The 15,392-nt window shown below is 45.5% G+C and overlaps 1 protein-coding gene across 3 annotated transcripts in view; it reads right to left on the bottom strand.

Moving 5' to 3' along the window:
- LOC140425398 (TNF receptor-associated factor 5-like) overlaps nt 1-15,392 on the bottom strand; it is a 74,766-nt gene that overhangs the window by 39,239 nt on the left and 20,135 nt on the right. For 2 of the 3 annotated variants that reach the window (XM_072509643.1, XM_072509633.1), the window contains exons 2-3: nt 3,107-3,359; nt 1,511-1,568 (exon numbers count right to left, since the gene is read on the bottom strand). In XM_072509643.1, the coding sequence (XP_072365744.1) occupies nt 1,511-1,568; nt 3,107-3,336 (288 nt within the window). In that variant the 5' untranslated portion in view covers nt 3,337-3,359. Of the gene's footprint in view, nt 1-1,510; nt 1,569-3,106; nt 3,360-3,679; nt 3,924-15,392 lie in introns of those variants that run through there. The other variant, XM_072509623.1, reaches the window with a different exon arrangement.

Raw genomic sequence — 15,392 nt, forward strand, 5'->3', positions numbered from 1 at the left:
CAGTGACATGTCTTTCTGGTCCATTGTTAACTGGCCAGCTGAGTATTTCTAGAATTTTCTGTTTTATTGTCAGTTTTCTGTTATTCATGACTTTACTTATTCTGTTCACCTGTCCGCAAGTTGCATTTCCGACTTTCAAAGCAATGTAATGTAATTCTAATACAGGTTTTAATCTTGGGTGTGTGGAGCAGGGTCCGTGTTTCCCTTATTTTCATAGAATCTCTACACTACAAAAGGAAGCCATTCAGCCCATTGTGTCTGCACCCGTCCTATCCTTGTAACCCTACCAACCTACACATCTATGGACACTAAGGGACAATTTAGCATGGCCAATCCACCTAACTTGCACATCTTTGGACTGTGGGAGGAAAGCCGAGGAGAGCACCCAGAGGAAACGCACGCTGACACGGAGAAAGCGAAAATTCCGCACACAGTCACCCAAAGCCGGAATTGAAACTGGGTCTCTGGCAATGTGAGGCAGTAGTGCTAACCACTGTGCTGCCGTGCCACCCTTAATTTGATCTGACTGAATGCAACCACCTGCGTGTGGGCACCAATCAGTAGCAAGGGAGAAGAAAGTCTAAGTCTGATGTCAACATTAGAATGGATACTTTACTCCAGTACCAGGTGGCTGTTGTGAAACTACACCCCAGCATAAGTTACTCCTTTATTAATGAGTGTAACAGTTACCTCACTATCAATAATAATTCATTGTATGGAAAGTGTTCTGAGATATTTCGGAGAGGTATGTTAAGATGGTAGGTAAATGTTTGTCTTTATGTTCTAGAAATGGATGGAAAATATTTGAGGAAAGTATTGAATATTGTGACAATCCTCCTGTTAAAATGCACTCACTGTAAAGCTCACTTACAATGCAAAATGTTCATTGCATTAAAAGTTTACAATTATAAAGCAATGGTGATAGTCTGCAGCACAGGTACCCAAAGGACAGTCAGGCCAAGCCCCAATAGATCTAAGCCTTCTCCTTTCACAAATTGTTCAGAGGCAATAGTAAAACAATTATTAACTGTTCTTCCACGTTGTTTTCCCTTTCTCATTTAGCTTTTAGGACTGGCCATGCTAAATTGACCTTTAGTGTCCAAAAGGTTAGGGGGTTATGGGGATAGGGTGGAGGTTGGACCTACGTCGGGTGCTCTTTCCAAGGGGCAGTGCAGATCTGATGAGCCAAATGGTCTCCTTCTGCACTGCTGGGATTCTTTGATTTTAAACATTTTCAGAAAAGACTCAGATATTCATTAGAATGCAATGGAGTGAGACTCTAACAATAAAAGTATTTTTTTCCCATTTTGCTTCCCTTCACAATTAACAATTTGCTGATCAATTTCTGACAATGTACAGCTTTGAATTGTAGAATTTTTGAAAACGTGAATTCTTTAGAAGATCATTATGGAGAAAATATACCAGTACTATTTTTCATTAAAATTCCACTGTTCTTACTGTTTAACATTTTAGCTTTTCATAAAATATGTAACACATAACTTAATCTTACCCAATTTGCAATGATCTTTTCATGATCAATGGGACAAACAGCAATTGGCTTAGTCTCTCTAGGAAGCATTTTGAAAACAAAAGAAAAGAATTAGATAAAATAATTAAAGTAGACAGTTTCAATTGTTCATAACACTGAAAGATCATCCTTGCAAATGTTCATATCATACATGATTCAACTGCATACTCTCACAAAACAGGATTCACTCATGTAATGCAATCCACAAATAAATTCACCACTATTTACTAGAAGTATGAATCAAATATCATAGAATGATAGAATTTACAGTGCAGAAGGAGGCCATTCGGCCCTTCGAGTCTGCACCGGCCCTTGGAAAGAGCACCCACTTAAGCCCACACCTCCACCCTATCCCTGTAACCCAGTGACCCCACTTAACCTTTTTGGACACTAAGGGCAATTTAGCGTGGCCAATCCACCTAACCTGCTCATCTTTGGACTTAAATATAACTTAATGCACATTTTCATGACAGCTTGTGTTATGTTAAATTAATGAATTTTAAAGTGCTAGCTGGAAACCTGAAATTAACTTTTAAACATGGGGGGGGGGGGTCAGCTGGCATTTGTCGCAGGCAAAAGTGATGACGCCAGTGTAAAATCTCATGGGATCACGAGAATGTGAATCTCAGCGGTGAGGCCTTGCTGAGATTTTCCCTGACCCTGGCTGGAGACGCAACAAGGTTTCTGCCCAGAAAGGGTGGTAAGCTAAATTTTTTAAATTTACATGTATTTAAAGGGCTTCCCCACCACATCTTTACCCCACTAGGGAACCCTGCGCACCACCACCCCCGGCCCTTGGTGACGTCACGTCGACGAGGTTTACAACAGCTTTAGCACAATGGGGAGCTGTCAAGGGGAAGCCTGCACATCTTTGGGATGTGGGGGTGAGACCCCCACAGACACGGGGAGAATGTGCAAATTCCACATAGACAGTGACCCGGGGCCAGGATCGAACCCGGGTCCTCGACGTCGTAAGGCAGCAGTGTGAACTACTCTGCCACCGTGCCGCCCTGAGTAAATCCTTTTCAAAACAAACAAAAAAAACTGTTGCGGTCAGACAGAAGAGGGCTGCCATTCTACATTTACTCGCCTGAGCGTACAAGCCATTCCTATTGTGTTTCTGTATATTAAAAAATGACAAAAAAATCACTGCTCCTGGATGGGCCTGCTATTCCGAGTACAGTAACGTAATGATGACAGCTTGATTTCAACATGACCGATATGTCACAGTCAGGGAGCGCACAAAGGATTGTGTCTGAGTCAGTTTCTTACTTCCAGCTCATGTTGGGGGCGGAAAAGTCATAAAATAGACACTTATGAATTGCAAAAAGGGAAAAAAGGGCAAGAGCAGCACCTCCTTCCCTCCAACTGAAATGCAGTACGGGTGCAAACCTGATTCCAAACTGACGATGTGAGGGACAGTTCCGTTTAACAGATGGCTACAGATTCTTTTTTTTCATTTTCATTTTTACTGAAATGTGTATGCACAAGAAACTAACAACAAATCAAGTTAATTGTGCAATCCAATGTACAATTTACAGCTGAACAACTTTGAAAGTGAATAAAGTTACTACTTACATTATTTCTGCAATGCAATTTTCACAAAATCGATGTCCACACCCAGTCTGATAAGGATTGCAAAGGACGAATGAACAAGTGACACATTTGTACCTATCTTCTAATGGTTCAACAAATTGAAGATTTAATCCCGTCTGATATGGGTCAAACCCCAGAGAGAGTGATGTGCTGGAACTATCTTGGCGAATGAACACACTTGATCTTATACCGCAGCTTTCTTCGGAGGCCATTAGAGTTATGTTGCTCGCCAAACCTAATGATTGTTCAAAAGACGATTAGTGGTTGAAATTAAACACAATGTGTATTTGATTCGCCAACTGCTGAATGATGTAATTAAATGTTTTTTGATGAGAACGTGTGGAATGCTGTTTCATTCTCATAAATTAAGAGGATTTATTATGGGAGAGAATTGTTGTTCTTCCTACATCTAGTGGTGCACAAGGCAGACTTTCACTTGCTCCCACAGCGCATTATTTCCCTGGAATAGGTCACTAGTCTGTCGCCAGGGGCTTATAGATTGAGAGGTGTCATTCCACATCAAGCGTGACTGAACAGGATCTCTCCATCTCTTACCACCAGTTGTTGATGTCTTTGGAAGCATTTTGCAGGTTAACGCTCAACCCTATTGGGCACGTTATGAACGCACCTTCCTTGGCCATCAAGTCTCAGGAACTCAAACCCAGAGCTTCTGCCTCAGCAAGGGCACGACACACTGCATCACAAGATCTCCTGGGAGTGAATGATATGGCACATTGAGTAGCCTCTAAATATACTTTCATATTTGTACAATGAGAACTTTTGTTCTCCAATTTCAGATTTACTATTTACAGATCATGGGGATGAATCTTCAGAAAGGGCTGAATGAGTAACATGTTAGCCAGAATCCTCCCAAAAGCTCAATAAATTTATTCAGTGATTAACTAAGGCAATAGTTTTCAAACCGAGACCCGCAGAGACTTTTCAGGCCTTTGCAAAGCAGGGTCAGCCTTATGGGGGGAGCAAAATGGGTGACCATCCAGGGCAAGTGTAAGAAACAGCGTTCTCCATGCTCTGCTCCCCACCAGACGCCTGCTCTCTCGTACACCTAATTTGTGTTTCTGCTTTCTCCATACTCCTGCACTTTCTTTGCCCCTGGTGCCTCCGTGCTCCTGCTATGTCTGTGCTCCTGCTCTCTTTGGGTGCCTGCTTTCTCTGTGCTCTGTTCTCCTCAGACTCCTGACCTCTCCATGCTTTGCTTCCACTGTGCTCCTGCTTTTCCCCTGCTCCCCTGGCGCTTCCTCCCCATTTTGCTCTGTCCAGACTCCTGCTTTAGGTGTTCTCTGACCAGGGCTATACATGATGTGGCGATGCTGGCGTTGGACTGGGGTGAGCACAGTACAAAGTCTTACAACACTAGGTTAAAGTCCAACAGGTTTGTTTCGAATCACTAGCTTTCGGAGCGCAGCTCCTTCCTCGGGTGAGTCACCTGATGAAGGAGCTGCGCTCCGAAAGCTAGTGATTCGAAACAAACCTGTTGGACTTTAACCTGGTGTTGTAAGACTTCTTACAAGGCTATAAGGACTGTGCACTGAGCTGAAACATCCATCTTGCTCATATCTGTAAGTAAAAACCTTTTCTTAAAAGCATTATTAAAACACTCCTTACATGTGGCACCTTCTGATTATGATTATTTTACATTACATTTTAGATGGCAGTTGCATGATGACAGATCCATTTGAAAAGGGATTGTCTACCCAAATATATTTGAGAAGCACAGAACTAAGGCACTTGGATCAGACATGTCCTTAACTGAAGCCAAGTTTGTACAGTTTCATTGATTTCAGTCAGGTAGAAGTTGGGCCATTGCACTGAAGTGTCTGTTTTAATTGGTCTTGCATCTTTTCTAGTTCCTATGAGCTGTTTCCCCGGTTGCTCCAGGCTGATAACTGAGAGGATAACAGGAAGTCAACTGCTTCAGGAAGGGAGGAGCCAAACTTTTAATTTAATGGCAGAAGCATACCATAGAATGGCTGAGCTTTTTAACCTTCGTAATTTGTAGATATCAAAGCAGGATCTTTGATACGGAACAATAAATACTGTAAGAAACTATAATAGGATAGGGGAGGGTGGTGAAACAGTCATCCTTAGCTGGTTACACATGTCACTGGCTAAATATAATTTTCAGTTCTATATTTTAGTGCTCCCATTTTACAATTTTCTATTGTTAATACAGCAAACTTCATGGTATTTTCCTAATTTCTATTACTTAAAGGGACAAATAAATTTTTTATTAAGGGCCTTAGTATTTTTTTTTTTTCCCTAACATCTAAGAACCAAAAGAGAGAGAGATGGCAATTGGCGGGGTCGTCTGCTACACCTGCACGATGTGGTGCATCATGGACACTTCAAGTGTCCCCGAGGACTCTACATCTGTGGAAAGTGTATTCAGTTGGAAAAGCTCACCGAACGCATGGATTGGTTAGATCAGAACCTGGAAGCACTGAGGAGCACACAATTTGCTGAAATTGTGATAGATAATAGCTTCAGAGATGTGGTCCCATCCAAGGTACAGGAAGGTTGACCGCCAGACGGAGTAGGCAGACAGTGCAGGGGTCCCCTGGAGTCCTTTTCGCCGCCACAGAAGCGCCTATCTGTCCCTCTATCTAACAAGTATGCCGTTTTGGATACTGATGAGGGCGAAGGTCCATCAGGGGACAGCAGCAGCAGTGGCCAGAGCGAAGGCACCACAGCTAGCCCTACTGCACAGGTGGGGGTACAAAGCATAGCAAAACAATAGTGGTAGGTGATCCAATAGTCAGGGGCACAGAAAGGCGCTTCTGTGGCCACGAAAAGGACTCCAAGATGGTAGTTTGCCTCCCTGGTGCCAGGGTCCTGGATGTCTCTGAGCGGGTACAAAGCATCCTTAAGTGGGAGGGAAATCAGACAGAGGTCATTGTCCACATTGGTATGAATGACATAGGTAGAAAGAGTAGCGAGGTCCTGCAATGGCAATTTAAGGAGCTAGGTAGAAGATTAAAAAGCAGGACCTCTAGGCTAGTAATCTCAGGATTACTCCCCGTCTCACATGCTAGCGAGGCTAGGAACAGGGATATAGTGCAGCTGAACACGTGTCTTAAGAACTGGTGCAGGAGGGAGGGCTTCAGTCTTTTGGATCACTGGGATGTCTTCCTGGGAAGGTGGGACCTGTACAAGGATGATGGGTTACACCTGAACTGGAGGGGCACCAATATCCTGGCTGGGAGGTTTGCTAATATGGTTCGTGTGGGTTTATACTAATTTGGCAAGGGGGTAGGAATCAGGAGAGTATACCAGCAAGTAGAGACTGGGGATGAGCATGCTGCCAGCGTCAGGCTCACTAAGAGGAAGGGTAGGCTTGGGGAGGTCGAACTCAGTGGGACTGGAGGTCTGGATGTATCTGCTTCAATGCACGGAGTATAACAAGTAAGAAAGATGAACTTAAAGCCTTGATTCACGCACAAAACTTGGATGTGTAACGAAGACTTTGTTAAAAAAGGGACAAGACTGGCAGCTAAATATTCCAGGATATAGGTGTTTTAGGCGAGACAGGGAGGAAGGTAAAAGAGGTGGGGGAGTTGCAATATTGGTTAGGGAACATATTACAGCTGCACAGAGGGAGGACATCATGGAAAAGACAGTAACGAGGCACTGTGGGTAGAGCACAGAAACAGGAAGGGGCAGTCACTATGATGAGGGTGTACTACAGGCCTCCCCACAGCCCACAGGAAGTTGAGGAACAGATATGTAAGCAGATTCTGGATAGATGTAGAAATAATAGGGTTGTTGGAGTGGGAGACTTTAATTTTCCTCATATTGACTGGAAATCCCTTCGGGCTAGGGGGTCTGGATGGTGAGGAATTTGTTAAGTGTGTCCAGGAAGGTTTTTTGGAACAATATGTGGATAGTCCGACTAGAGAGGGGGCTATATTGGACCTAGTACGAGGGAACGAGCCGGCCAGGTCATCAACATTGTAGTGGGAGAACATGTGGTGAACAGTGATCACTATTCCGTAAGCTTTCGGATGCTCATGGAAAAGGACGAGTGTTGTCCGAGGGTTAAGGTACTAAATTGGGGGAAGGCTAACTACTACCAGATTAGGCAGGATTTGGAGGCTGTTGGAGGGTAAATCCACATTTGGCATGTGGGAGCCTTTTAAGGAGCAGTTGCTGGATGTGCAGGACAGGTGTGTGCCGGTAAAAAGGAAAAACAGGAAAGGCAGGATTCAGGAACCAGGTAAATTGAGAATATTGTCAAAATAAAAAAGATGCAAATGTGAGGTACAGACAACTAAAAACAGAATACAAGGAAAGTAGAAAAAGAGCTCGAGCAAGGAGTTAGGAGGGCAAAAAAGGGGTCACAAAATGTCCTTGGCAGACAGGATTAAGGAGAATCCCAAGGCATTTTATACGTATATTAGGAACAAGGCGGTAGCTAGAGAAAGAGTTGGCCCACTCAAGGACAAAGGAGGGAAATTATGTATAGAACCAGAGGAAATAGGTGAGATCCTTAATGAGTATTTTGCATCGGTATTCACAAAGGAGAGGGTCATGCTGATTGGTGGTGTCTCAGAGGGATGTGTAAACACTTTAGAACAGGTTGTTATTACAAGGGAGGAAGTGTTAGATGTGTTAAAAAGTATTACGGTGGACAAATCCCCAGGGCCAGATGGCATCTATCCCAGATTACCGAGGGAGGAAATCGCTGGGCCTCTGACAGAAATCTGTGTGTCCTCATTGGCCACAGGTGAGATCCCAGAGGATTGGAGGATAGCCAAAGTTGTACCGTTATTTAAGGGTTGCAAAGATAATCCGGGTAATTATAGGCCAGTGAGCTTGACGTCAGTGATAGTGAAATTGTTGGAAAAGATTCTCAGAGATAGGATCTATGCACATTTGGAAGTGAATAGTTTTATTAACGACAGGCAGCATGGTTTTGTACGAGGAGGCCATGTCTCACTAATGTGATTGAATGTTTTGAGGAGTTGACAAAAATGATTGACGAGGGAAGGACTGTGGATGTTGTCCACATGGCCTTTAGTAAAGCATTTGATAAGGACCCTCATGACAACCTGGTGCAAAAGATTAGATCACATGGGGTCAGGGGTGAACTAGCTGGATGGATCCAGAATTGGCTTGGCCAGGGAAGACAGAGGGCAGCAGTGGAAGGTTTTTTCCCCGAATGGAGGTCTGTAACTAGTGGTGTTCCACAGGGATCAGTTCTGGACCTCTGATCTTTGTAATATATATATATAAATGACTTGGAAGAAAACGTAGTGGGTCTGATTAGCAAGTTTGCAGATGATACTAAGATTGCAGGAGTTGCGGATAGTGATGAAGATTGTCAGAGAATACAACAGGATATAGATAGTTTGCAAAATTGGGCAGGGAAATGGCAGATGGAATTTAACCTGGACAAATGCGAGGTGATGCATTCTGGTAGATCCAATTCAGGTGGGAGCTATAAAATAAATGGCAGAACCATCAGGAACATAGAGACACAGAGCGATCTGGGCCTGCATGTCCACAGATCCTTAAAAGTGGCAGCACAGGTGGAAATGGCGGTAAAGAAAGCATGTGGCATGCTTGCCTTCATAGGTCGAGGTATCGAGTATAAAAGCTCGAAAATTATGTAAGAATTATACAGGACGTTGGTTAGGCCACATTTGGAATACTGTGTCCAATTCTGGTCACCACACTACCAGAAGAACATGGAGGCTTTGGAGAGAGTACAGAAAAGGTTTATCTGGATGTTGCCTGGTATGGACGGTATTAGCTATGCTTGAATAAACTGGGATTGTTCTCCCTAGAGAGACGGAGGCTGAGGGGCGACCTGATAGAAGTTTATAAAATTATTTGGGGTATAGATAGGGTGAACAGTTGGAGGCCTTTTCCCCAGGGCGGAAATGACAATTACAAGGGGGCACAAGTTCAAGGTGAGGGGGGAAAGGTTCAGTGGAGATGTGTGGCGAAAGATTTTACACAGAGGGCGGTGGTGGCCTGGAATGCACTGCCAAGTGAGGTGGTTGAAGCAGATACGTTAGCAACCTTTAAGACTTATCTGGATAAGCACATGAACAGATGGGGTATAGAAAGATACAGGCGGTTGGTCTAGATAGGACACATGATCGGCGCAGGCTTGGAGGGCCGAAGGGCCTGTTCCTGTGCTGTATTGTTCTTTGTTTGTTCTGAACCTTATAAGAACAGGTCTGAAGTTTGTGGATTTGTTTGAATAGCCAGGGTAACATTTTGGAGAGGTAAGGTTGGGATTGCTAAAAGCAGGCATAAGTGTGCATGAAAAACGCATAATCTCATTGGAACTGTTCATTGAAAATGTCAAAAACAATTGTCAAAAGTGTCAAGCGGAACTGTAAAAGGGAGCTCTCAAGCTGTCAAGGAAATTAAAACTCCTGTAGAATTTGGATTTGTCACATGTACGGAGGTACAGTGAAAAGTGTTGTTCTGCGCACTGTCCAATCGTTCCATACATGAAAAACATAGGACATACATAAATACACAATGTAAATACATAGACACAGACATCAGGTGAAGCATACAGAGTACAGTGCTATTCAGTAGAGAAGATGTGTGTAGAGATCAGTTCAGTCCATAAGAGGGCCATTCAGGTGTCTGGTAACAGCAGGGAGAAACTGTTTTGGAATCTGTTAGTGCGTGTTCTCTACTTTTGTGTTCCTTAACTCACTGAAAAAATGATCTGAAGGGTTAAAAAAAAGAATTGTTTGCTGTTTCACTCTGTTGACATAAACTTTAGGATTACCATTACTGGATTAGTGCTGCATGGTTGATCTCTCACATTGCCTACTATTTTAGAGTTTGATTGACAGCTCCAAGTGGTTTGGGATTCTTTGAAGTGGGACAATGAATCATGATGCTTGTTTGTGGTAAAGAATTATTCAATCAAATGAAATGTTTGTTATTACAAGGGATAATATGGTTGAGGAATGTAAAGGTAGTAAATGTTTTTTTATGAAAGTGTGTTTTTTAAATAAAGTGTGCAAAAGACACTTGGAACTTTTATTTTATTTCATGTCAGCTTGGCTCCTGAGGTCTCCAATGGTGGACACTGGTTGAGTTACCATGGTAGTTGTATAGACAAAGGGTGATGGGTGGGGGTTATGGTTTAGCATGAGTCAGCACTGTTAGCATAAGGGCTATAATGGGCAATGGATTTGGTCGGGACTTAGGCTGGCATGGGTATGAGGTTGCAATGGGATGATGGGACATGGAGGTGGGCAGAGGGATACAGGTTGGCATGGAGAGTATGTGGGGTTATGAGGGGTGCATGGGAAATGAGATCGCATAGGTTGGCATTGGTGGGAAATGGGGAGTGTTTGGGAGGGTGAGGGAGTATGACGGCTGTATTATGTTTTTAAAAATTAAACTTCAAAACAATGCCTGTGGATCAAGACTGACTGACTCCGCATTCAACATCCTCCGTACTTATTTTGGGGTCAACCGATTTGCAGGGAACCCCAAAGTGAAAATCCGATGTTCCGGGGCACTTTTTCCCAGGTTGAGTTTGCAGAGCAGGGAATGCCCCAACGCTGCTCTCCCGATCCAGGAGCAAAAAAATCCTGGCTTGGGTCACTGTGTGGAGTCTGCACGTTCTCCCTGTGTCTGCGTGGGTTTCCTCCGGGTGTTCCGGTTTCCTCCCACATGTCCCAAAAGACACGCTGTTAGGTAATTTGGAAATTTTGAATTCTCCCTCTGTGTACCGGAATGTAGTGACTAGGGGCTTTTCACAGTGGCTTCATTGCAGTGTTAATGTAAGCCGACTTGTGACAATAAAGATTATTATTATTATTTGAATCCCAAAGCCTCGGGTACCTCGGCAATCTGCACATTAAAGTGAAGCTTACTGCCTCGCTCCAATATGCAAATTTCCCAAAATGTGATCCTGCCCATTGTGGGCGGGATTTACATTGCAACATCCCGCGAGGTTGCGTTGAATCTTGCGAGGCGTCGCAGGCCGGGTAGATCCCGGAAGCAGGATCTCCCGGCTTCCATCGGCTATGCTGTGCCACAGCAAGCTGCTTTTGCGGTGCAACATGACCATTGGATCACACCCCAAGCTGCGCCAAACAGATCAGGGAGGTTTCTTTCCAGGTCACTGCCAGCCAACTTTTAGACAACATGGCAATAGGGGCACAACCTTTAAAATTATTTCACGGGATGGGAGCATCACTGGCTAGGCCACAGTTATTGCCCTTCTCTAATTTCCCTTGGGAAAGTGGTGGTGAGCTGCCGTCTTGAACAGCTGCAGTCCATGTGGTGTAGGAACACCCACTGTGCTGTTAGGAAGGGAGTTCCAGGATTTGGACCCAACGACAGTGAAGGAACAGTGATACATTTCCAAGTCAGGATGGCATGTAGTTTTGGGGGGCAGGGGGGCTGGAAATTTTCAGATGGAGGTGTTCCCATGAGCTTGCTACCTTTGTCTTTCTAGTTAGTAAAAGTTGTGAATTTGGAAGGTGATGCCGAAGGAGGTTTGGTGAGTTGCTGCAGTGCATTTTGTCGATGGTACAACAGTGCATCAATGGTGGGGGGAAATGAATGTTTAAGGTGGTGGATGAGGTGACAATCAAGCGGGCTACTTTGTCCTGGGATAATGTCAAGCTTCTTGTGCACTATTGGGGCCACTCAGCCAGGTAATTGGAGAGTATTCCATCACACTCCTGACATGTGCCTTGTTATTGGTGGCCAGGCTTTGGGAATCAGGGGGTGACTTACTCACTGCAGAATTCCTATCCTCTGACCTGCTCTTGTAGGCACAATATCTATATGGCTGGTACAGTTACAACAGGCAAGAAGCTCATGTTAAACGTGCATAGGGTACTAGTTGCCTTCAGCAGGAGTACTGCATCCAGTGTTGGGGCACCGCATTTAGGAAGGACAAGAAGGCATTGCAGAGAGAGCAGGAAAGATTCACAATAGTTCCAGCAACTTAAAATTTTTTTTTTTATAAGATATGAGCCTTGCTGGATAGGCCAGCATTTATTGCCCATCCCTAATTGCCACTGAGAAGATGGTGGTGAGCTGCCTTCTCGAACCACTGAAGTCCATGTGGTGTAGGTACACCCACAGTGCAGTTAGGAAGAGATTTCCAGGAACTTGATCCAGTGGCGGTAAGAGAACAACAAAATATTTCCAAGTCAGGATAGTGGGTGGCTTGGAGGGAGCTTCCAGGTGATGGTGTTCCCATGTGTCTGCTGATCTTGCCCTTCTAGTTGGTAGCAGTCGTGGGTTTGGAAAGTGCTGTCCAAGGAAGGAACAATGGATGGCGTTGCCAGGTTAGGGGGATTAGGGAAATCACAGTCATGTTAGTAGTCCAGTATCTTTCTCATAGAAGTGTGGGTGTCAGGTAAGCATAACATTGATTAAAATAATTCTGATAAACCCATGTCAAAATAGTCTGCTGTAGCTCAGCATCAAAGCTCACATTATAAAAATGTACACTTGGAGGAAATGTTGTCAGGCACACAGACCCTGTGGAACTGATGCAGGTGGACCTTGCCAAGGTGCTGCGGCGCATGTCCCAGTCTCTGAGGAACATGTCCCAGAGTAGGTGGACATTGGCCAGGCACTGCAGAGCGTGGTCTGGTCACAGAGGGGCTTCGACACCATGGTGCAAACAATGGGGAGCCGCCAGGGCTGGCAAAGCGAGATGATGCAGGGGCCACACCTACCGGGAGGAGGGAGTGCTGGAGGCCAACCCGGAGCCGACATACAGGGAGACTATGGTAGTCACCAGCTCTCCCCCCCACAAGACATACCACGTGCAGTTGATGGGTGTGAGCGTGCTGTCAGCAGGCAGACAGGTGTCAGACTATGGCATAGATTGAGGAGCACCAGAGCTCACCTCATAGTGGGTTATCATCACCCTCCTGCCTTGTGCCGACACAGGCCCATCGCCCCGGAGTGATGTAACACAGAGCCTGGGAGGGTGGAACAGAGCGATTGAGGGGAGGGGGGGGGGAATGGTTGAGGGGTGCGGGAGAGATGGGACTGAGCTGGGGGGGGGGGGTCTGTGGGAAAGAGGGAGGGGGCAAGATGACAGATGAAGCCATGGCCTATGAGAAGCGGGCGAGGATGAGGATCCCCCCCCCCCCCCCCCCCCCCCCCCCGGCCCTCCGGGCATGCCGGACCCATGCCGCTACCTGTCTTCCTCCATCCTCGGCTGCTCCTGTGGGTTCTCCCCGCCCATTTCTGCTCCAGTTGCACTTAGGAAGGCCTGGCTGAAAGTGCACAGTGTAGTTGGGATACAAAAAACGTCCCCAGCAGTGCGCTGGCCTGAAGATCCCTGCCAGCATTTCATACAACAATTCTTCTACAGTGATTCAGTGCAGTGACCCCCACCTCTGAGTCAGGAAGTCGTGGGTTCAAATTCTCCTCTAGGACACCTTATAGATCATGTCCTATGGAGGAGTTTCAACCCACAACTTCCTTTTTCAGAGGTAGGAGTGTTACCAACTAAATGTATATCGCTTTCATTTGTCAATTAATACTAAGAATTACTTGTTACCAAACATGTTCCATTTAGAATGGCTTAAGTAGAAAAAGTGCACATTTTCCTGAAGTGAACACCACATGAAGTATTTATTCTAATTTCAATCATATTAATTGTGTTTTAATTTTAGTTTGCCTTTTAATTTAGGTGTTTTAAAAATCTGTGTGGCTAGACCCTCGACATCAACTTGTATTAATATGATGTCTTTAATATACCAATATGTCCAAAAGCAATGGGGAGCTGCCAGGGCTGGCAAAGCGAGATGATGCATAAGTCGCACCTACTGGGAGGTAGGAGCGCTGGAGGCCGACCCGGAGCTGACATACAGGGAGACTACGGTGGTCACCAGCTCTCCCCCCCCATCACAGAGGCACAGGAGTGTTATCAAACAACATTTGAGCCAATTTTTTTTCCCATTCATTCTTGGAACGTGGGCATCACTGGCTAGCCCAACATTTATTGCCCATCTCTAATTGCCCTCGTGAAGGTGGTGGTGAGCTGCCTTCTTAACTGCTGCAGTCCATATGTTGTTGGGGAGTTCTAAGATTTTGACTCAGCGAAGGTGAAGGAACAGCGATATATTTCCAAGTCAGGATGGTGGGCGGGTTAGAGGCGAACTTCCAGCGGGTGGTGTTCCCATGTGTCTGCTGCTCTTAGATGGTAATCGCTAAGGGTTTGGAAGGTAATATTAGGGAAGTTGACCTTAAGCTGTTTTAGCCACTACACTATTTTTAATAGGTAACTTCTTGGATAAAGCACAGGTGAAATTTCTTCATGTTTATGTTTATTTAACAAACTACAACCAAACAACAGGCACAATCCAACGGCCACATTGTGCCCGAAAAGCAGCTTGCCACAGCATGGGCAACAAAAGTCGGGAGACCATGCTGACAGCGTCTATCCGGCTCGCAACGCCTCATGAAATTCAACGTGACCTCGCAAGACGTTGTGATGTAAATCCCACCCATTGTGGGCGGGATCACCTTTTACCAAATCTGCATATTAGAGCGAGACAGGTAGTTTCCCAAGGCACCTGATCTATCCCCTTCGCCTCGGAGACCACAGGTGAGCGTCATTCAATACTGGTCTCCACAAACAGCGACCAGATGGAACTGCACTCGTGGGGTCTCCCAGGGGATCAAAGGCCCCCAGGGTGCCAAAGCAAGTTGCCCAGGTGGCATGCCAGCTGGAAGGGGCACTGCCAGGTTGGCATTGGCAAAGTGCCAAGCTGAAATTTTTTGCGTGGGTGAGATCGGGCCAGGAGTGCCCTGCACGGGTGTGTTGTAGAGGGGGGGGCTGGATACCCTCCCATAATGCATTGGGACTTGGGAGATCAGAACGCCATTTCTCGCTATGCTGAAGGGTTCAGCAGAGCTCCTCGGTGTAGAAAACGGGGCTATGTGCGGCCTTGGCCGCATGTTCCCTGCTGAGGCCCTTTATTTAATGTGAATGATGTTGTACAGCCACGTGTTTCTCGGCACTGTGAGTGCCGGGAAATTAGCAGCTAATGTGCTTGCTGTGGGATTTTGTTCCCATTTAACGCGTAATCTGTATTTAGAATTCCAGTATGGACTTCCGGGTGCGGCGATGACCAGCTAAGTCGCACGTTTCGGCAGCTCCCGGTGGAACGGACTTTTGGGCTCTTAATAGGAGCCCCAACGGCAATTCTAACGGCAAAAAACACCGTGCTGGAATCCTGAAGGGAATCCCCCCTGGACACGGATGGAAAAAAGAGAGGAAAGT

The sequence above is a fragment of the Scyliorhinus torazame genome, chromosome 1, assembly GCF_047496885.1.
Source record: "Scyliorhinus torazame isolate Kashiwa2021f chromosome 1, sScyTor2.1, whole genome shotgun sequence".
NCBI lineage: Eukaryota > Metazoa > Chordata > Chondrichthyes > Carcharhiniformes > Scyliorhinidae > Scyliorhinus > Scyliorhinus torazame.